General features: G+C 47.4%; 1 protein-coding gene across 1 annotated transcript in view; it reads left to right on the forward strand.

Moving 5' to 3' along the window:
- The window catches only part of LOC140284372 (sodium channel protein type 5 subunit alpha-like), a 175,578-nt gene extending 164,055 nt beyond the window's left edge, over positions 1-11,523 (forward strand). The window contains exons 27-31 of the mRNA XM_072378248.1: positions 3,965-4,018; positions 4,459-4,596; positions 4,742-4,846; positions 4,959-5,229; positions 8,852-11,523. Coding sequence (XP_072234349.1) covers positions 3,965-4,018; positions 4,459-4,596; positions 4,742-4,846; positions 4,959-5,229; positions 8,852-10,122 — 1,839 coding nt within the window. The 3' untranslated portion in view covers positions 10,123-11,523. The remainder of the gene's footprint in view (positions 1-3,964; positions 4,019-4,458; positions 4,597-4,741; positions 4,847-4,958; positions 5,230-8,851) is intronic.
- Positions 11,524-20,777: the final 9,254 nt, after the last annotated feature.

Here is a 20,777-nt window from a genome sequence, read left to right on the forward strand (position 1 = left end):
TAAAGAATAGAAGTTATTGGTGTCTGAATGGCTGAATGTTGTCACTTTAACCAATAATTAAACGTTGTAAAGACATGTCTTTACTTTAAAAGCTGAAGTTTCGAGACCTCTTGAGACTCTTTGAAAAGCCATTTCCACATCCAACAGAGAGGAGCCTGGACTGATTTATTATGTGATCTTTTTCATAGCTCACCTTTAGGTTGCTATTTGATACAAAACGGCACCCTGAGTGCTTTATATTTAGTGTGGGTTGGGGCTTTTCTTGCCTTTTTTTCGCTGTCAAAGAATGTATTCAGACCCTAAGTCCTGGAGAGACAGGAAGTATGAGTCCAAACTCTCCCAGCACCCAAAGTTCATTTCTCTTTTTATAAGTGCTGCATTCAGGACCGTTAAAGCCCCAGAGCAGCCCCCCCCCCGTGTTGCTGTGTGAAACAATCACCGCCACACAAGCTGAACAAGGATTACAGCATAAAGCTGCAGAGGAAAATGAAGAACTTTGTGTAAATCTGTCATGGCAGCGGCGTCTGAATGAGGCCTTTCAGGGAAACAAAGAGCTTCCAGAGAAGAAATGGAGGCACAAAGTGAAACATCCTCTCCTGCACGGCGACTTCAGGACAAATTAGAAACGAGTGTCTCCTCTACATGCCGTAGGAGGATTGACTTTCTGCTGCTCCCCCTCCCTCGCTCCCTTGATCTCGTCTTCTCTCTTCGTTCCGTCCATTTGCTTTAATTTCCTCCCACACCTGTTCTTCACAATGCTGCTTTGACTCTTCCACTGCTCCGCTGCCTCGTCTCCGTTTGTCATGTTTACTTTAATTCTTTGACAGCTACTTTTTGTCTGAATTTTCCTCCGAGCTGAAAATGGAAAGTTGTGAGCAGACCAAACTTTGAGTGACTGTGGTTCTTCAGGATAATGAAGCACAAAGCAGGGAAACTGACTTTTACTCAGCTTAAGATGCAGCTGATGCAGACATAGTTTAGAATAAATGCCCAAATTACTGTGAGAATGTCCCTGAGAGAGTTGAAGGTGGGAGGATTTCAACCCGTTGTCCTGCAGATGTGAGGCTGGACTTACAGCAGAACAGGGACTGGTGTACCGGGGGGATCAGGCACTTTGATGAGCCTGTTGGCTGTCGAGGAGACAGAGATCTGACAGATGCTGAGCCCACTGAGCTGTTGTCTCTCTTCCTAACTTCCTAACATCATCGCAGCAGCTCAGCTGTGTTTTTAATGCCTCAGACTCACTGAAGCTGCTGATAATAGGTCAGTACGGTGCCCAACAAACATTTTCACGGCGTATTTCGCTGAGAATTGCTTCCTCGACACTTACCTCACACATTAGAAAGAGTTATCACCCCAAAAGTGTTGAAGCTGCCGTCAGTACGGATGTGTTAACATGGGAGGTGAAATGAGTTCAGCAGAGACAGGACAAACTAACACTTCTTCTTCCTGTTTGTTCTTCCATCACTTTAATTGGTGCATTCATTCTTTTTTCTGAGTTTCATCTCCTCTGTTTCTATAATTTCATTCTCCTTCCTGTCCTTATCCGTTTCTTACTTCGTCTCGCCGTCATCTATCATTAAACCCAACACCAACAAAACCAGTTGAACTCACAGCATCTCTTCTTCTGCTCCCTCACCCTCCTCACAAGCCTTTCCTCCTCCCATCACTCCCTCTTTTCCTCACCGTCTTTAATTCACTCACCCTTTTCTTTCTCGTCCTCCGTCGCCCACCACGGGCTTCCTGAGAGCCTCCAATCAATCAGAGTCTGAGAGGCTTTTATTTTTAGAGTGACTCCAGCCAAGTGGGAGGGAAATGGAGAGATGGAGAGGGAAGGAGGGAGGAGGTAAAGTACATGTAGAGTTAGAAAAAAGGTTTAAATAGCAAGTGGAAATAAAGAAACAACAGGAGAGAGGAGGAGGGTGGGAGGAGAAAATAATGAGCAAGTGAGTGGATCAGAGTGGCTTGAGATCGAGAAAAGATGGTGAAATGGAGGGAAGAGAAGAAGAATAGAGGAGCACAAAAACAGAAAGGGAAGGATGAAGACAGCAGAGGAAGGAGGAAGACAGGAGGAGCAACAGAGGACAATAAAGAGCGTGAACGAGGGATGGAAAGCCGGAGAACTTCTGAGCGGAGAGAGAGACGGAGGAGGCAAAAGTGTGGATCAGCATGGTGCTACTTGACCCTCAGCAAATGAGAACTTAAGAGTTGTCAGAATCCGGTCGCCCTGGCAACGAGTCGCTCAGCACATCTCAGTGTTTTGCCAGTTGGCGCGGCAACAGTTGGTGGGGGCAACCAGTCCATTAGCATCGGGAAATAGCTCCACGCTGTAAAAGATGAGGCTGAAACAATCCGCTGAGTTCGGGGTGTGATTGTGAAAGCTTTGCTGCTGCTATCTGATCCCGTCTCTTACAGGGATGACAGGATCACGAGCTTCTCTCAGTGAAGACTGACCCACATCGAGTTGAGCCTGAACAGGTTTCACATGTGCAATTAACCCAGTTCAGCACAGACGTGGGGACAGACTGTCCCAGGTTGTCTCTGTGTGGCCCTGTGATGGACCAACCTGTGCAGGGTGTACCCGGCCTCACCCAGTGGCAGCTGGGGTGGGCTCCAGCCCCCCCGCAACCCTAAATTGGATTAACAGGGTATAGAAAATGGATGGAAACCGCAGCCTGGTCAAAGCAGGCGGTCCAGATCAGGGGGAAGTTTTGGTGTGAATTTCTAAGATAGTTTAGACTTTTGGTCTAAACCACAAAGAGGAAAAATGAGCCGCGTTAGCATGTGGAGCCGTCCAGGATTATTTATTATCTGAAACAGATTCCCAAGAGCTTTGGCGTGAGTTTCTAAGGCCTGCAGGACGGGTACCATGACAGCACCAATTCAATACAGTTCAATTCAAACTGGCCTTGAGTGTTGCACAAATGAATTTCAGGTTATCTGCCTCCATTCATCCAGAGGGAAACATCCGTCAGCATGGTGAGGCAGACTTAGGCCTGTTTCTAAACTGTCAAATCTTGAGCTATGCAGCTAACTGAGCTCACCAGGTGCTGAGTTTGCATTCAGTGTGAAAGCAAACCTAACTGGATCAGAAGCGGCTCAAACATCTCAGGTGTTTCTTTGTCTGCTGTGAGAAACCAAAGTGAAAATACCACCGACAGCCAGCAGGTGCAGGATGAAACTGGGTTTCCCTGCGTGTTGCAACAGAAATCAAAGTGTAAGAGCAAAGATTCGTGTGAAAAGACACCAACACTCGATGGTCCAGATCCAGATGTTGTTTCTGAGCCTCAACATCTGCTCAGCAAAGCTCACGACCTTTCACAGCGTGCCCCCGTCCCCCAAATCCTGCAGACCGCAATAATAACAGGTGGTAACCCGTGGCGACAAGCTGATTTCAGGGCTGAGTGACGGCCGGGAGACGCACACTCAGAACAAAGTGCTGCCTGTCTTCATGCATGAATCTTTCACTCTTCCTGAAGCCCACAAAAGGACCTGAAGAAGCAGCGATTTATCTCTGATTTACAGCTAAAACGGGGGGGAAACGTTCAGACAAGTGGTCGCCGTGGTGACAGAGAAACTCACAAAGAAACAGGAGCTCCGATTTTTTTATGCTGATAGAAATCAGAGGACATCAGAGGACTGTGGTGCATTCATCTCCTCAGAGAAGCACAACTGCAGATGTCCTAAAAGTAGCTTCATTAGCAGCATTGTGTTAGATGCTGTGATTCTTTCTGTGAAAACATTCCAATTACCACCATTAAAAAACCCAAAGCTACTCGAGTAGCCGAGGTCGCCGCATCTCACCTTCACCAATTTACTCAGGAGACGTAAACTAACATGCAAACGTGTGGAATAGCTGGAAACAAATGGCACCTTTCAGCCTGAGTGATGGTTTCAGTTGATATGAAGAAGGTGTCAGAAGGTGAGCCCAGTTTTATTGTTTGTTTGTCTTTTTGTTCCCAAGGCAACGTTCAAAGGCTGGATGGACATCATGTACGCTGCAGTGGACTCAAGAGCTGTGAGTTAAAGTTTTAAAGGGTTAAAAACGACATTCGGAGACCGTGAGCTCCCAGATGGGCTGTAGAAAAATCAGAAAGGGGTCATCAGGTTATCAGGGGGAATCATTAGGATGAAGAAGAAAATGTTTGACTTGACTGAGCAGAAACTTAAAGGAGATGGTATCAGATTAAAAAGTCCTGTTAATGAAGGAGAAATGTGATTAAACCTAAAGAAAATGTTTGATTTGACTGAGCAGAAACTTAAAGGAGATGGTATCAGTTTAAAAAGTCCTGTTAATGAAGGAGAAATGTGATTAAACCTAAAGAAAATGTTTGATTTGACTGAGCAGAAACTTAAAGGAGATGGTATCAGATTAAAAAGTCCTGTTAATGAAGGAGAAATGTGATTAAACCTAAAGAAAAGACTTAAAAACTCAGATGAAAATGTTTTCCTTCGCAGGTCGAGGAGCAGCCTATCAAGGAGATCAATCTGTACATGTACCTGTACTTTGTCATCTTCATCATCTTCGGCTCCTTCTTCACCCTCAACCTCTTCATCGGCGTCATCATCGACAACTTCAACCAGCAGAAGCGAAAGATAAGCACCGCCCAGCCGTGATGCTGAAATGAATGAGATTCACCGACTCTGAGTTCGCTCAGAAGCGGTGAATCCTGTTTGAGAGGCAGCAGGATGAGCTGTTTGTTGCAGTGAGAATAACCGGGTCGTTGCTGGCTGTCTTTACTTAGGGGGGCAGGACATCTTCATGACCGAGGAGCAGAAGAAGTACTACAATGCCATGAAGAAACTGGGCTCCAAGAAGCCTCAGAAGCCCATCCCACGGCCTCTGGTACGGTCACAGACTCAGTCCCACCCACAGTCACATCCTTTTTATCTGAAATGCTGCTGAAGCCCAAACCCGGCTGGGTGAGGTCAGCTAACCGCTCGCTTCGCTCTTCCAGAACACGCTGCAGGGCTTCTTCTTCGACCTGGTGGGGAAGCAGGCGTTCGACATCCTCATCATGGTGCTGATCCTGCTCAACATGATCACCATGATGGTGGAGACGGACGAGCAGTCGCCTCAGATGGAGAAGATCCTGCACAACGTCAACCTGGCCTTCATCATCGTCTTCACCACCGAGTGCCTCCTCAAGATCGTGGCGCTGCGATGCTACTTCTTCACCGTCGGCTGGAACATCTTCGACTTCGTGGTCGTCATCCTCTCCATCGTCGGTCAGTTCCTCCTCTTCTCCTGCCTCCTCCTCCTCTTCTTTCCTCTTCTCCTGCCTCCTCCTCCTCTTCTTTCCTCTTCTCCTGCTTCCACCTCTTCCTCTTTCCTCTTCTCCTGCTTCCTCCTCCTCTCCTTTGCTCTTCTCCTTTCCTCTTCTCCTTTCCTCTTCTCCTGCTTCCTCCTCTTCTTCTTTGCTCTTCTCTTACTTCCTCCTCCTCTTCTCCTGCTTCCTCCTCTTCTCTTACTTGCTCCTCCTCTTCTTCTTTCCTCTTCTCCTGCTTCCACCTCTTCCTCTTTCCTCTTCTCCTGCTTCCTCCTCCTCTCCTTTGCTCTTCTCCTTTCCTCTTCTCCTTTCCTCTTCTCCTGCTTCCTCCTCTTCTTCTTTGCTCTTCTCTTACTTCCTCCTCCTCTTCTCCTGCTTCCTCCTCTTCTCTTACTTGCTCCTCCTCTTCTTCTTTCCTCTTCTCCTGCTTCCTCCTCCTCTCCTTTCCTCTTCTCCTGCTTCCACCTCTTCCTCTTTCCTCTTCTCCTGCTTCCTCCTCCTCTCCTTTCCTCTTCTCCTGCTTCCTCCTCTTCTCCTGCTTCCTCCTCTTCTCCTGCTTCCTCCTCTTCTCCTTTCCTCTTCTCCTGCTTCCTCCTCCTCTCCTTTCCTCTTCTCCTGCTTCCTCCTCCTCTCCTTTCCTCTTCTCCTGCTTCCACCTCTTCCTCTTTCCTCTTCTCCTGCTTCCTCCTCTTCTTTCCTCTTCTCCTGCTTCCTCCTCTTCTCCTTTCCTCTTCTCCTGCTTCCTCCTCTTCTTTCCTCTTCTCCTGCTTCCTCCTCTTCTCCTGCTTCCTCCTCCTCTTCTTTCCTCTTCTCCTGCTTCCTCCTCTTCTCCTGCTTCCTCCTCCTCTTCTTTCCTATTCTCCTGCTTCCTCCTCTTCTCCTGCTTCCTCCTCCTCTTCTTTCCTCTTCTCCTGCTTCCTCCTCTTCTCCTGCTTCCTCCTCTTCTCTTACTTCCTCCTCTTCTCCTGCTTCCTCCTCTTCTTTCCTCTTCTCCTTTCCTCTTCTCCTTTCCTCTTCTCCTGCTTCCTCCTCTTCTCCTGCTTCCTCCTCCTCTTCTTTCCTCTTCTCCTGCTTCCTCCTCTTCTCCTGCTTCCTCCTCTTCTCCTGCTTCCTCCTCTTCTCCTGCTTCCTCCTCCTCTTCTTTCCTCTTCTCCTGCTTCCTCCTCTTCTCCTGCTTCCTCCTCTTCTCTTACTTCCTCCTCTTCTCCTGCCTCCTCTTCTTCTTTCCTCTTCTCCTGCTTTCCTCCTTTCTCTTCTCTCACTTATTCAATTTCCTGTTTTTCCTTTTAATATCTTCTTTCCTCCCTTCTTCCTCCTACTCTTCTTTCCTCTTCTCCTGCTTCCTCCTCTTCTCTTACTTCCTCCTCCTCTTCTTCTGCTTCCTCCTCCTCTTCTTTCCTCTTCTCCTGCTTCCTCCTCTTCTCTTACTTCCTCCTCCTCTTCTTCTGCTTCCTCCTCCTCTTCTTTCCTCTTCTCCTGCCTCCTCCTCTTCTTTCCTCTTCTCCTGCTTCCTCCTCTTCTCTTACTTCCTCCTCCTCTTCTTCTGCTTCCTCCTCCTCTTCTTTCCTCTTCTCCTGCTTCCTCCTCTTCTCTTACTTCCTCCTCCTCTTCTTTCCTCTTCTCCTGCTTCCTCCTCTTCTCCTTTCCTCTTCTCCTGCTTCCTCCTCCTCTTCTTTCCTCTTCTCCTGCTTCCTCCTTTTCTTTCCTCTTCTCCTGCTTCCTCCTCTTCTCCTGCTTCCTCCTTTTCTTCTTTCCTCTTCTCCTGCCTCCTCCTCTTCTTTCCTCTTCTCCTGCTTCCTCCTCTTCTCCTGCTTCCTCCTCTTCTCCTTTCCTCTTCTCCTGCTTCCTCCTCTTCTCCTTTCCTCTTCTCCTGCCTCCTCTTCTTCTTTCCTCTTCTCCTGCTTTCCTCCTTTCTCTTCTCTCACTTATTCAATTTCCTGTTTTTCCTTTTAATATCTTCTTTCCTCCCTTCTTCCTCCTACTCTTCCTCTTCTTCTCCCACTTCCCACTTCCTTTTCCTTTTCTTTTTGTCTTTCTTAATTTTGTTACATTTTCAATAAAGTTAATTTAAAGTAAGATTTAAGGCTTTATTTATTCATCAGTTGGATTTAAAGTGAAAAAATCTCAACTGATGTTGAAATAAAAACATCAGCAGATTGAGATCAGAAGTCTCTTTATTTATTTCCTTTTTGTGGCATAAATAAAGTCGGCGTTTGACGGGTTCTGTCTGCAGGAACGTTGTAAAGTCTCCATGACAGTAATCCGTCACCAAAGTGACCATCGCTGTGGCCTTCGTGTTTACACCAAGGTCTGCGGCCGTCATTTACAGCCAAACACAGACTGCACATGTGGAGCCAGCGCTGAGCAGACGAAGCAGTTCATTTAGCCCCCAGTGTTGCGTGCGCACGGCTCCTCCCATTAGCCTGACAGGATAGCGTGTGCGTAATTAAGTGTGTGTTTCGCTCAGATGAGGTTGCCTGGAGGAGGTGAAGGTAACGGCAGCAATCAGAGCTGTCAGGAGGCGGCCTCTGGAGACGAATCCAACATGATTGACCTGTTACATCAGCTGCTGTGTGTGTGTGTGTGAGCCAGGGTGGGGGCGGCTGAGTTGATGTACAGCGTGATGGTGATTCCCTCTCGACTCGCCCCTCTGCTCATTCTTTCCATCGCCTATAACTCAGCGCAGGGAGATGAATGAAAGCTGGAGGTGTGTGTCTGTGTGTGGGCGTTTGTGATGACAGGTCAGCTTCTCCTCACGTTTATCACTCCTGGATAACAAGGAAAAGGTGGATGAATTACAGTGTTTGACTTGCTGTTGGAGGGGAGAGACATCTCGACCCTCCAGAACCAATCACTCATGTTGTAATCACAGCCCAGCTGCCACGTAAAGACCCAAACGTCCAAAGTGAGAGCGTTTAGATGGTGCAACCCGCAGAACTTAAAGAAAAAAAGATCAATGCTGCTCACGACTAATCCATCACATCAGAGCTGGTTTTAAATGGCCAGTTTCTAATTAAAATGTCTAAAATCACTAATAAGAGTGAAGCCCTGCCTGAGAGGTGATGGTGGACGGCTTTCATTTGGCTGCTTCCTTTTGATCGGCTAACAACTGAGCAGATTTAAAGCGAAGTTCAGCTTAACTTTAATAACTGAGCTGAGGAGCAGCAGATGAAGGCACGTCTCGTGTCATTTTAGCAGCACTTAGCAGCACAGAAGAAACCCTTATGTAAGCCATTGTGTTTGTGAATCGCTGATTTGAAGCTCTCAGCTGTCATTTTGTGGCCAAACGGAGCAGATATGCACATGTTGGGAGTCTGCATCCTGCTTTTATGTTAAATATTCACCAGATGACCTAACTTATCATTTCAGATGTGCACGAGTGCCTTAAACCTGCATTCTCAGTCCACAAATCCCTCTAACTATGGGTTTCATAGCACCGAGAGGCCGAAACAGTGAATTCAAGGCTTTAAAATGGGTGACATCCTAACTGGAAAAGAGACGAAGTTTAAGTCCTGCCTTTGTAAATCTAAGATATAAGAAGGAAACTTGACTTTCACATTGTTCTTTCATCTGTTTTTCAGGGATCGTGCTTGCTGATATCATTGAAAAGTACTTTGTTTCGCCCACCCTGTTCCGAGTGATCCGATTGGCCCGTATTGGACGCATCCTCCGGCTCATCAGAGGCGCAAAGGGCATCCGGACGTTGCTGTTTGCCCTCATGATGTCCCTCCCCGCGCTCTTCAACATCGGGCTGCTGCTCTTCCTCGTCATGTTCATCTACGCCATCTTTGGCATGGCCAACTTCGCCTACGTGAAGCGGCAGGCGGGCATCGATGACATGTTTAACTTTGAGACGTTTGGGAACAGCATGATCTGTTTGTTCCAGATCACCACCTCTGCAGGGTGGGACAGCCTGCTCAGCCCCATCCTCAACAACTCCCCCGAGGAGTGCAACGCCAACATCCCCCACACCGGCACCACCGTCAGGGGCAACTGCGGGAACCCGTCGGTGGGCATCACCTTCTTCGTCACCTACATCATCATCTCCTTCCTCATCGTGGTGAACATGTACATCGCCATCATTCTGGAGAACTTCAGCGTGGCCACAGAGGAGAGCACCGAGCCGCTGAGCGAGGACGACTTTGAGATGTTTTATGAGGTTTGGGAGAAGTTCGACCCCGAGGCCACGCAGTTCATCGAGTACGTCAAGCTGTCCGACTTCGCCGACGCTCTGTCGGAGCCGCTGCGCATCGCCAAGCCCAACAAGATCAAGCTGATTTCCATGGACCTGCCCATGGTCAGCGGCGACAAAATCCACTGCCTGGACATCCTGTTTGCCTTCACCAAGCGTGTCCTGGGCGAGTCGGGCGAGATGGACGCCCTCAAGCAGCAGATGGAGGAGAAGTTCATGATGGCCAACCCGTCGAAGATCTCCTACGAACCCATCACGACCACTCTGAGGCGCAAACAGGAAGAGGTGTCGGCCACCATCATCCAGAGGTGCTACCGCAGGCACCTGGTGCGGCGCCAGATGAAGGCCGCCTCCTACTTGTATCGCCAGATCACCACGCCGCGGCACGCAGCCGGTGAAGGGGAGGAAGGGGAAGAGGGGACGTCTGGAGAAGAGGCGCCGGAGAAGGAGGGACTGATCGCTGCCATGATTAAGGAAAACTACGGCTCCGGTTTGTTAGGAGTGGAGCGCTCCGAGACCATCTCCTCCACCTCGTCTCCTCCGTCCTACGACAGCGTGACACGAGCCACCTCGGAAACCCTCCATCCGGCTGCTGACGCTGCAGACGGCGAGCGGGCGGCGGCGGTCGACCCTGACAGACAGACGGAAGCGGTGCCATAGCAGGAACCCGCCTCCAACCTCGTTCTGGGCGTGTTTGTTCCTTTGTGTTTTCTGAATGTATCGCAGCTGAGGACGCTGAGGCGGCGCCTGAGCGGCGCCACGAGAGCAGCCGCAGGAAGTGGAATCTTTACTACCTTTAATGTTATTTCCTGTCCCCTGTGGAGAGTCCTGGACTTGATTGAACTGCACTTTTGGGAGTTTCTTGAAGGGAAGGAGAGGGAAACCCCGTCCATCGAGCCAGCTCTGCCACGTTGGAGCAGCTGCTGCCGGGTTCTGTCGTCTCTGGCCTCGGCTCGGCTGCTCAGAGGGACTATATCACAGATCACGTACTGTCGGGGGGGTTCTGCCTTCCCAGAGAGGATCGGTATACTCGGTTTGCTCGGCTGTGAGGGCGGCGGCGGCGTTCCTGCTGGCGTTTAGACGCCTGAGCGGCTTTCTGACCCGAGAGAGGAGGGCAACGTAATTTCAAGTTTTCGTAGTAAAAGTATAACGTTGTTGATGTTACCTGTCTTTTAATAGCGGTACAATTATTACTATTTTTTATATTTTTTAGAGTAAGTTGAAAACTAAGCAGTCTCTCTTTTGACTGCGGAGAAGCGGCGCCGAGGCCAGAGGACGAGGACAGCAACTTCACCCCGTTACGTTGGCTCCTGAGTTTACATTTGCTGTCACTTTGCCACACCTGGGCGAGGACATGTTTTCGGTTCAGGTGCACGATGAGGCCGTCTCCACCGCCCGAACCCTTCCAGCCGCGCTGAGGAACAGCGGTCGGTGCTTTGTCTAAAAGTCCAATTAAATGTAGATTTTCTCCCGCTTGTTGCAGCACTGCATGAAGAGAAATCTGGAGGCTGTTAGATTATTCATTATAAATGCATGATTATGTAAGAATATCACTTTAAATGACTTAGTATTTGAAAAGCCAGAGGCTCGAACTCTTCTTGAGGCGACTTCCATATCATCACAGCTTCCTCGGGTGGAGGAACCGTAGAATAGACCTATTCTTTGGACAAATCACCCACCGCCGTTTCCATCGGTCTGGTCTGAGTTGGGTTCGCCGCACCGAGAGCTTTAACCTGAACGTGCTGACGGTCCTGGAGGTGTCGGCCCGCCCGGCCCGGGTCAGCTCAGCACGCCGGGATGTTCCCCCGTTCAGTTTTATGATACGTTGGATGCTGATCCTCCTGATTTGAGCTGTTTGACAGTGTCCTGGAAAAAACGATAACAGTTCAGAGCAGTTTGATATTTACAGTAAAAGACATTTACTCTCCTTATAATCTGTGGCATTATGGAGCTGAAAAGAATCTGATTCCAGTTCCACCAAGTGAAGCCTCGGCATCTCGTTGCTGGTCTTCATCTAAAGGCTGCTGATGGGGGCCGACCACAGAGACCCAGATGATGCCGCTGGGGATCGGATCCCACCTGCATGCCCCAGCTGGGCCAAGATGTGGTTACTTGAAGGTTGCTCTGCTCTAATAAAATCCTCCTGTGCAGGTAAACTGGAGCTAAGACAAGCCGAGCTCAACTGCAGCCGTTCTCTGGCCACGAAAACGGGTTCTCAGAAGGTTGTAAAGCTTAAAACTGGGATTAGCAGCTGCTTCGAGTCGGTTGAAAGGGGTTAAGTGAGGCCGTCAGCTCACGGTTCGATGAACAAATCCATCATTTAAGTTGAACACGGCTGTTTGTTTAACTATCAGGGTGAAATAAAGGATTTTAGGTGGTGCATTAATCCACCTTTGAACACAGATGTTGATTTAAAGACCTGCTAAGATCAAACACTGGAGTTATTACTTATTCAGTTTCCTGAACAGTGAGACTTTACAGGAACCTTTAAACCTAAATGGGACGTGAAGGATCCGTAAATGATGCCAGAATCCGCTCAAAACCAGGAGAGTAACTTGCATTTGAACTTTTTCCAGGACACTACGAGCTTTTCTGCTTCCTTTCTTTGTTTTTTAGTTTAGTTTTTCCATGAAATGATTGCAATGGGCTTCGTGATATCAGAGAATTTTTATAAATCCGTGTTTGAAAGGAAACTTCGAATCAAAGCGCCGCTTTTATTTATTTATTTATTGATTATTTATTGCTTTTCTTGGACACACTTTGGTTGGAAGCGAAGGCCAAGCGAGGCTCGTCTTTATCGATTTGCACAGAGAAAAAAAAAGATGAAAAAAGAAAAAAAACAAACCGCGTCAAGCAATAACGGTTTGCCGATACCTTTGAGGTGGATTCACGGTGGCGTTTGCCTTCGGGGGCGTGTCCTCGTGGTTTGAAGCTGTGGATTCCCACTCGCACGGGGGCACCTGAAGCAGCCACGGGGCGGAGGCGCCGCTCGTTTTTATCAAAGTGTCAAAGTGTACAGCGTGTGTCCGCTTCGATCTCAAAAATCTCCGTCTCCGTTGTCGTGGTAACCCAAGGGATCTTTACTAAGTGACGCTTTACTAGACTCGTTTTAGAAATGAAAAAGAACAAAAAAAAAACTAATTTTACTGGCACCGTCTGGACTCTATTTCTACTAGATTCCATTGAGAATAGATCACCTGTAAACTAGGAAAATACACTGCTGCTGCGAGGCGTATTTCAGGGTGCAGCTGTGCTGAAGGGCTGTTTTCAGTAGCAATAGACCCAGAGTGTGCCTGCTACACATCAACCCAACACTCCAAGCCATGCTGTCCCTCTGATCCATTGACTGATTGCTGAACTGGTCGACTGTCTGATTTCTTGACTGATTGCTGTAACGTTTGGCTGGTTGGTTGATGACTTGATTCTTATGGTTTTTGATATAAAAAGGTTCGCAGCCCCCCGTCCCCTCACCTGCTCCTCCTCCATCCTGACGGACTCTTCCTCGGCAGTTATTGAACAAGCAGGAAGCTGATTGGATGGTGACACGTTTAAACTGCCAGAAAGGTTCAGATTCACTGAAGCCTAAAGGAGGGAAAACATAAAAGCCCGTTTTTAGTCTCCTGTTGAGATTTCTCAGCATTATTCAGACATTTTCATCTGAAAATGTTTAGATTGGATTTTATCTGAGGAGGATCTTCTTTCTTTTTCTTTATTTCATCACAGCTGCTTCCACAGAGCATCAAAAACTTAAACTGCTCAGGCTGGTTTTAGTCAAAATACTGTCAATTTCAGGCTGGAGCTGAGAGATCGACCAAGAAACCAAGAAACAGTTTAATCGGTTTGAGTTAAAGAGTTAAAGTTGGATCCTCAGTGGTGTGGAAACACGAGATTTAAACATGTCCAATAAAGCCAGTTCCAACCAGTTGGTTTCTCACGTGTTCAAGAGCTTTAAAGTCGAAGCGTGTTCACACGACCCAGCAGGTGTGTGAGAGCCTCATCATTAACGCCACACGTTGAGACGTTGAGTGGAAACCAGCGATTTAGTTTGTTTTGGCTGAAATGTGACAAATCGAATCAAATTCTATTTCTGTGGCACCTTTCATACTTAAAATGCAGCTCAAAGTGCCTCACAGAGGCTAAAAACAGCAGCGATAGAACATACCAACCCACCCCATAGAGACAAACACATGCACGCACACGTGCACGAGCTCAGGCCCACTGCACCTGTCAGGCCAAGGCCTGATGCTGCTGCTGCAGTTTGTCGGTTTCCTCTCAGAATCAACAGGATAGCAGCAGCAGAACTGTGAAAGCTAACATGGCTGCAGCATCCAGCCTCCTCCTGAAAGCTAACATGGCTGCAGCATCCAGCCTCCTCCTGAAAGCTAGCATGGCTGCAGCATCCAGCCTCCTCCTGAAAGCTAACATGGCTGCAGCATCCAGCCTCCTCCTGAAAGCTAGCATGGCTGCAGCATCCAGCCTCCTCCTGAAAGCTAACATGGCTGCAGCATCCAGCCTCCTCCTGAAAGCTAGCATGGCTGCAGCATCCAGCCTCCTCCTGAAAGCTAGCATGGCTGCAGCATCCAGCCTCCTCCTGAAAGCTAGCATGGCTGCAGCATCCAGCCTCCTCCTGAAAGCTAACATGGCTGCAGCATCCAGCCTCCTCCTGAAAGCTAGCATGGCTGCAGCATCCAGCCTCCTCCTGAAAGCTAACATGGCTGCAGCATCCAGTCTCCTCCTGAAAGCTAGCATGGCTGCAGCATCCAGCCTCCTCCTGAAAGCTAACATGGCTGCAGCATCCTGCCTCCTCCTGAAAGCTAGCATGGCTGCAGCATCCAGCCTCCTGCTGAAAGCTAACATGGCTGCAGCATCCAGCCTCCTCCTGAAAGCTAGCATGGCTGCAGCATCCGGCCTCCTCCTGAAAGGTAACATGGCTGCAGCATCCAGCCTCCTCCTGAAAGATAGCATGGCTGCAGCATCCAGCCTCCTCCTGAAAGCTAGCATGGCTGCAGCATCCGGCCTCCTCCTGAAAGCTAGCATGGCTGCAGCATCCGGCCTCCTCCTGAAAGGTAACATGGCTGCAGCATCCAGCCTCCTCCTGAAAGCTAACATGGCTGCAGCATCCAGCCTCCTCCTGAAAGCTAGCATGGCTGCAGCATCCAGCCTCCTCCTGAAAGCTAGCATGACTGCAGCATCCGGCCTCCTCCTGAAAGGTAACATGGCTGCAGCATCCAGCCTCCTCCTGAAAGCTAACATGGCTGCAGCATCCAGCCTCCTCCTGAAAGCTAGCATGGCTGCAGCATCCAGCCTCCTCCTGAAAGCTAGCATGGCTGCAGCATCCAGCCTCCTCCTGAAAGGTAACATGGCTGCAGCATCCAGCCTCCTCCTGAAAGCTAACATGGCTGCAGCATCCAGCCTCCTCCTGAAAGCTAGCATGGCTGCAGCATCCAGCCTCCTCCTGAAAGCTAGCATGGCTGCAGCATCCAGCCTCCTCCTGAAAGCTAGCATGGCTGCAGCATCCAGCCTCCTCCTGAAAGCTAGCATGGCTGCAGCATCCAGCCTCCTCCTGAAAGCTAACATGGCTGCAGCATCCAGCCTCCTCCTGAAAGCTAACATGGCTGCAGCATCCAGCCTCCTCCTGAAAGATAGCATGGCTGCAGCATCCAGCCTCCTCCTGAAAGGTAGCATGGTGGCAGCATCCAGCCTCCTCCTGAAAGCTAGCATGGCTGCAGCATCCAGCCTCCTCCTGAAAGGCAACATGGCTGCAGCATCCAGCCTCCTCCTGAAAGCTAACATGGCTGCAGCATCCAGCCTCCTCCTGAAAGGTAACATGGCTGCAGCATCCAGCCTCCTCCTGAAAGCTAACATGGCTGCAGCATCCAGCCTCCTCCTGAAAGCTAACATGACTGCAGCATCCAGCCTCCTCCTGAAAGCTAACATGGCTGCAGCATCCAGCCTCCTCCTGAAAGCTAACATGGCTGCAGCATCCAGCCTCCTCCTGAAAGCTAGCATGGCTGCAGCATCCAGCCTCCTCCTGAAAGCTAACATGGCTGCAGCATCCGACCTCCTCCTGAAAGCTAACATGGCTGCAGCATCCAGCCTCCTCCTGAAAGCTAACATGGCTGCAGCATCCGGCCTCCTTCTGAAAGCTAGCATGGCTGCAGCATCCAGCCTCCTCCTGAAAGCTAACATGGCTGCAGCATCCAGCCTCCTCCTGAAAGCTAACATGGCTGCAGCATCCAGCCTCCTCCTGAAAGCTAGCATGGCTGCAGCATCCAGCCTCCTCCTGAAAGCTAACATGGCTGCAGCATCCAGCCTCCTCCTGAAAGCTAACATGGCTGCAGCATCCAGCCTCCTCCTGAAAGCTAGCATGGCTGCAGCATCCAGCCTCCTCCTGAAAGCTAACATGGCTGCAGCATCCAGCCTCCTCCTGAAAGCTAGCATGGCTGCAGCATCCAGCCTCCTCCTGAAAGGCAGCATGGCTGCAGCATCCAGCCTCCTCCTGAAAGCTAACATGGCTGCAGCATCCAGCCTCCTCCTGAAAGCTAGCATGGCTGCAGCATCCAGCCTCCTCCTGAAAGGCAGCATGGCTGCAGCATCCAGCCTCCTCCTGAAAGCTAGCATGGCTGCAGCATCCAGCCTCCTCCTGAAAGGCAGCATGGCTGCAGCATCCAGCCTCCTGATCGGGCAGCAGAGGAAGAAGCAGCTGCTTCAGTGAACCTGAACCTCTGAAAAGTGTCACTGTCCAGCATGTTGAAGCCGCAGCTGTGGGTGAGACCATGTGGTGCTAAGCAGGAGTTTGGAAGAGCCTACGTCAGGGTGGAGAACCTGCTCCTTCCTGCCTTTTCCCCCATTTTTAAACCAAAAGCTGCTTCGTCACGTTTGAAACAAAACGACTAACAAACCCACATGGAAGAAATGCACAGAAAACACGTGGCTTCATTGTTCATTATTACGATACTTGTTGATATTTACTGTGTGAAAAATGCAATACAACAGTTGTGTAAACAGGCAGTTGGAGGATGATAACAGCGATGATGCTTTGAACCTGTCGTTGTCATGGATTCGGTTGTCCTCTCACTGCTTAAACCACCGTCGCCCCGTTTACACTGCAGCTGGTTTCACAAAGGCTGCCGAGCCGGTTTCCCCAGACCTCCGGCAGCGTATCGGTCCCGCTGAAGCCTCCGGCTGCATTCCTGACTCCTCGTTATATTCACCGAGGAGGAGTCAAAGTGGAAAATTCCTCTCCATTCTTTCCGAGAGGCTGAATGAGGCGAAATCAGAAAATATGACCCCAAAGTCGGAGGTGAGAGGTTTCTGCAGGAGGAAACCTGGGAACTGTTCCAGGAATATGAAACACCATCCTGCAAAGCCCATATCTGAAGTGTTCTGGTTCTGGTTGGTTTGAAAAAAGTGACAAATATTTATGGTAATAATAATAATTAGTAATCAAGTTCCAAAGTTTCCGTGTGAGCCGGTGAAACCTCGGTGTAAAGGAGGCGAAAGCCGTGCCTCAGTGACCCCACCCTGGTGTTTTAGAGACAATAATTATAATATGAATATATAAATATATATATAAATATATATATATATATACTTTTTAGTACTTTGAGTTGAAATACTTTTTAGTATTTTGCAAATACGTGTCTCTGTATATAAAACAAAAGCCTCCTGTAATAAAGAAGAAAAGAATTTACTACTGAATTAGTTGTGATGTCGTTTGTTTTCTCTGGAAACGGGTTTGAATGGTGAGATTTAAGAAGCACGCTGCTGTGAAAAAGTCTTCGTTTCTTCATATTTCTGCAGTTAAATCGGATTATTTGTAGAGCAGAACGATTCAAAGTGCTTTACATAAAATAAAAGCACTGCAGGAAGTGGCAGAAGCATTAAAACACATAAAAGAATGGAAAGAGAGACAAAGAATAATTTAAATGATTAAAAACACTGGATAAGTTAAAAGATATCCTGCAGATTTCATGGATAGACACATGAGAAAAGAATGTTTTTAACCTACATTTGGTGACAGTTTAATCTCCTCTGGCAGTTTGTTCCTCTTGTTTGCAGCATAGCAGCTAAATGCTGCTTCTCCAGGTTTATTCTGGACTCTGGACTGGACCAGCTGACCCGAGTCCTTGGATCTAAGAGCTCTGCTGGGTTTATATTCTCTGAACACATCACTGATGTAAACCATCTTTTAAAGGCTTTTAAATCTATTCTAGAAGCCAAAGTTCTGGAGGAGCTGAGTTAAGAAGCTTTTAAAACCCTCCAGTTACTGGAAAATATGCCTAAAATGCAAATTATATAAACTGAGCTGCTCCATTTGGAGGAAATAGTTGATTTTGGTCTCTTTTGAGTCTCTTTAGAGTCTTGGAGATGAGCTAATGCCTGCTGGTCAGAGAAAACGATCAGTCCAAAGCTACTCCTGGTTCTAATTTAGTAACAATAGCACAAAATATAAATGTTTTACATAGATTTTTATTAAAGTTTGCCTTTAGCACACGTCACAAAGCTTAAAGTCTGTGAACAAGAGGTGGAAGCTCCTGCTGTCCATCATAAGCTAATGATGCTAACTTTAGCTGCTCCAGTCAGAAAGTTGATCTGTGGGAATATATTGGAGAAATTATCTATTTTGGACTAAAATATTTCCTGAACTGGATTATCTGCATGATCTGTTGGGTCAGTTGTCTCCATTTTGTTCACATTTTCTGGGACCTCAGTTGTAGACTTTACATTGTAAAAGGTTTTGCATCAAAATGTGTGGAACTGGCTGGTTGTTGGTCCTTTAAAGGATTAAAGTGTCCCGATCAATAGTTCTGCAGCTTTATGAAACCTTTAAAGTGTCCTGATCAACAGTTCTGCAGCTTTCTGTAACCTTTAAAGTGTCCTGATCAACAGTTCTGCAGCTTTCTGAAACCTTTAAAGTGTCCTGATCAACAGTTCTGCAGCTTTCTGAAACCTTTAAAGTGTCCTGATCAATAGTTCTGCAGCTTTCTGAAACCTTTAAAGTGTCCTGATCAACAGTTCTGCAGCTTTCTGAAACCTTTAAAGTGTCCTGATCAACAGTTCTGCAGCTTTCTGAAGCCTTTAAAGTGTCCTGATCAACAGTTCTGCAGCTTTCTGAAACCTTTAAAGTGTCCTGATCAACAGTTCTGCAGCTTTCTGAAACCTTTAAAGTGTCCTGATCAATAGTTCTGCAGCTTTCTGAAACCTTTAAAGTGTCCTGATCAACAGTTCTGCAGCTTTCTGAAACCCTTAAAGTGTCCTGATCAATAGTTCTGCAGCTTTCTGAAACCTTTAAAGTGTCCTGATCAACAGTTCTGCAGCTTTCTGTAACCTTTAAAGTGTCCTGATCAACAGTTCTGCAGCTTTCTGAAACCCTTAAAGTGTCCTGATCAACAGTTCGGCAGCTTTCTGTAACCTTTAAAGTGTCCTGATCAACAGTTCTGCAGCTTTCTGAAACCCTTAAAGTGTCCTGATCAACAGTTCGGCAGCTTTCTGAAACCTTTAAAGTGTCCTGATCAACAGTTCTGCAGCTTTCTGAAACCTTTAAAGTGTCCTGATCAACAGTTCGGCAGCTTTCTGTAACCTTTAAAGTGTCCTGATCAACAGTTCTGCAGCTTTCTGAAACCCTTAAAGTGTCCTGATCAACAGTTCGGCAGCTTTCTGAAACCTTTAAAGTGTCCTGATCAACAGTTCTGCAGCTTTCTGAAACCTTTAAAGTGTCCTGATCAATAGTTCTGCAGCTTTCTGAAACCTTTAAAGTGTCCTGATCAACAGTTCTGCAGCTTTCTGAAACCCTTAAAGTGTCCTGATCAATAGTTCTGCAGCTTTCTGAAACCTTTAAAGTGTCCTGATCAACAGTTCTGCAGCTTTCTGTAACCTTTAAAGTGTCCTGATCAACAGTTCGGCAGCTTTCTGAAACCTTTAAAGTGTCCTGATCAACAGTTCTGCAGCTTTCTGAAACCCTTAAAGTGTCCTGATCAACAGTTCGGCAGCTTTCTGTAACCTTTAAAGTGTCCTGATCAACAGTTCTGCAGCTTTCTGTAACCTTTAAAGTGTCCTGATCAACAGTTCGGCAGCTTTCTGTAACCTTTAAAGTGTCCTGATCAATAGTTCTGCAGCTTTCTGAAACCTTTAAAGTGTCCTGATCAACAGTTCTGCAGCTTTCTGTAACCTTTAAAGTGTCCTGATCAACAGTTCTGCAGCTTTCTGAAACCTTTAAAGTGTCCTGATCAACAGTTCTGCAGCTTTCTGAAACCTTTAAAGTGTCCTGATCAACAGTTCTGCAGCTTTCTGAAACCTTTAAAGTGTCCTGATCAACAGTTCTGCAGCTTTCTGTGACCTTTAAAGTGTCCTGATCAACAGTTCTGCAGCTTTCTGAAACCTTTAAAGTGTCCTGATCAACAGTTCTGCAGCTTTCTGTAACCTTTAAAGTGTCCTGATCAACAGTTCTGCAGCTTTCTGAAACCCTTAAAGTGTCCTGATCAATAGTTCTGCAGCTTTCTGAAACCTTTAAAGTGTCCTGATCAATAGTTCTGCAGCTTTCTGTAACCTTTAAAGTGTCCTGATCAACAGTTCTGCAGCTTTCTGTAACCTTTAAAGTGTCCTGATCAACAGTTCTGCAGCTTTCTGAAACCTTTAAAGTGTCCTGATCAACAGTTCTGCAGCTTTCTGTAACCTTTAAAGTGTCCTGATCAACAGTTCTGCAGCTTTCTGAAACCTTTAAAGTGTCCTGATCAATAGTTCTGCAGCTTTCTGAAACCTTTAAAGTGTCCTGATCAATAGTTCTGCAGCTTTCTGTAACCTTTAAAGTGTCCTGATCAACAGTTCTGCAGCTTTCTGAAACCTTTAAAGTGTCCTGATCAACAGTTCTGCAGCTTCCTGTAACCTTTAAAGTGTCCTGATCAACAGTTCTGCAGCTTCCTGTAACCTTTAAAGTGTCCTGATCAACAGTTCTGCAGCTTTCTGTAACCTTTAAAGTGTCCTGATCATCAGTTCTGCAGCTTTCTGTAACCTTTAAAGTGTCCTGATCATCAGTTCTGCAGCTTTCTGTAACCTTTAAAGTGTCCTGATCAACAGTTCTGCAGCTTTCTGAAACCTTTAAAGTGTCCTGATCATCAGTTCTGCAGCTTTCTGTAACCTTTAAAGTGTCCTGATCATCAGTTCTGCAGCTTTCTGTAACCTTTAAAGTGTCCTGATCAACAGTTCTGCAGCTTTCTGAAACCTTTAAAGTGTCCTGATCAACAGTTCAGCAGCTTTCTGAAACCTTTAAAGTGTCCTGATCAACAGTTCTGCAGCTTTCTGTAACCTTTAAAGTG

The sequence above is a fragment of the Leuresthes tenuis genome, unplaced genomic scaffold (assembly GCF_036924035.1).
Source record: "Leuresthes tenuis unplaced genomic scaffold, fLeuTen1.0.hap1 SCAF_24, whole genome shotgun sequence".
Taxonomy (NCBI): domain Eukaryota; kingdom Metazoa; phylum Chordata; class Actinopteri; order Atheriniformes; family Atherinopsidae; genus Leuresthes; species Leuresthes tenuis.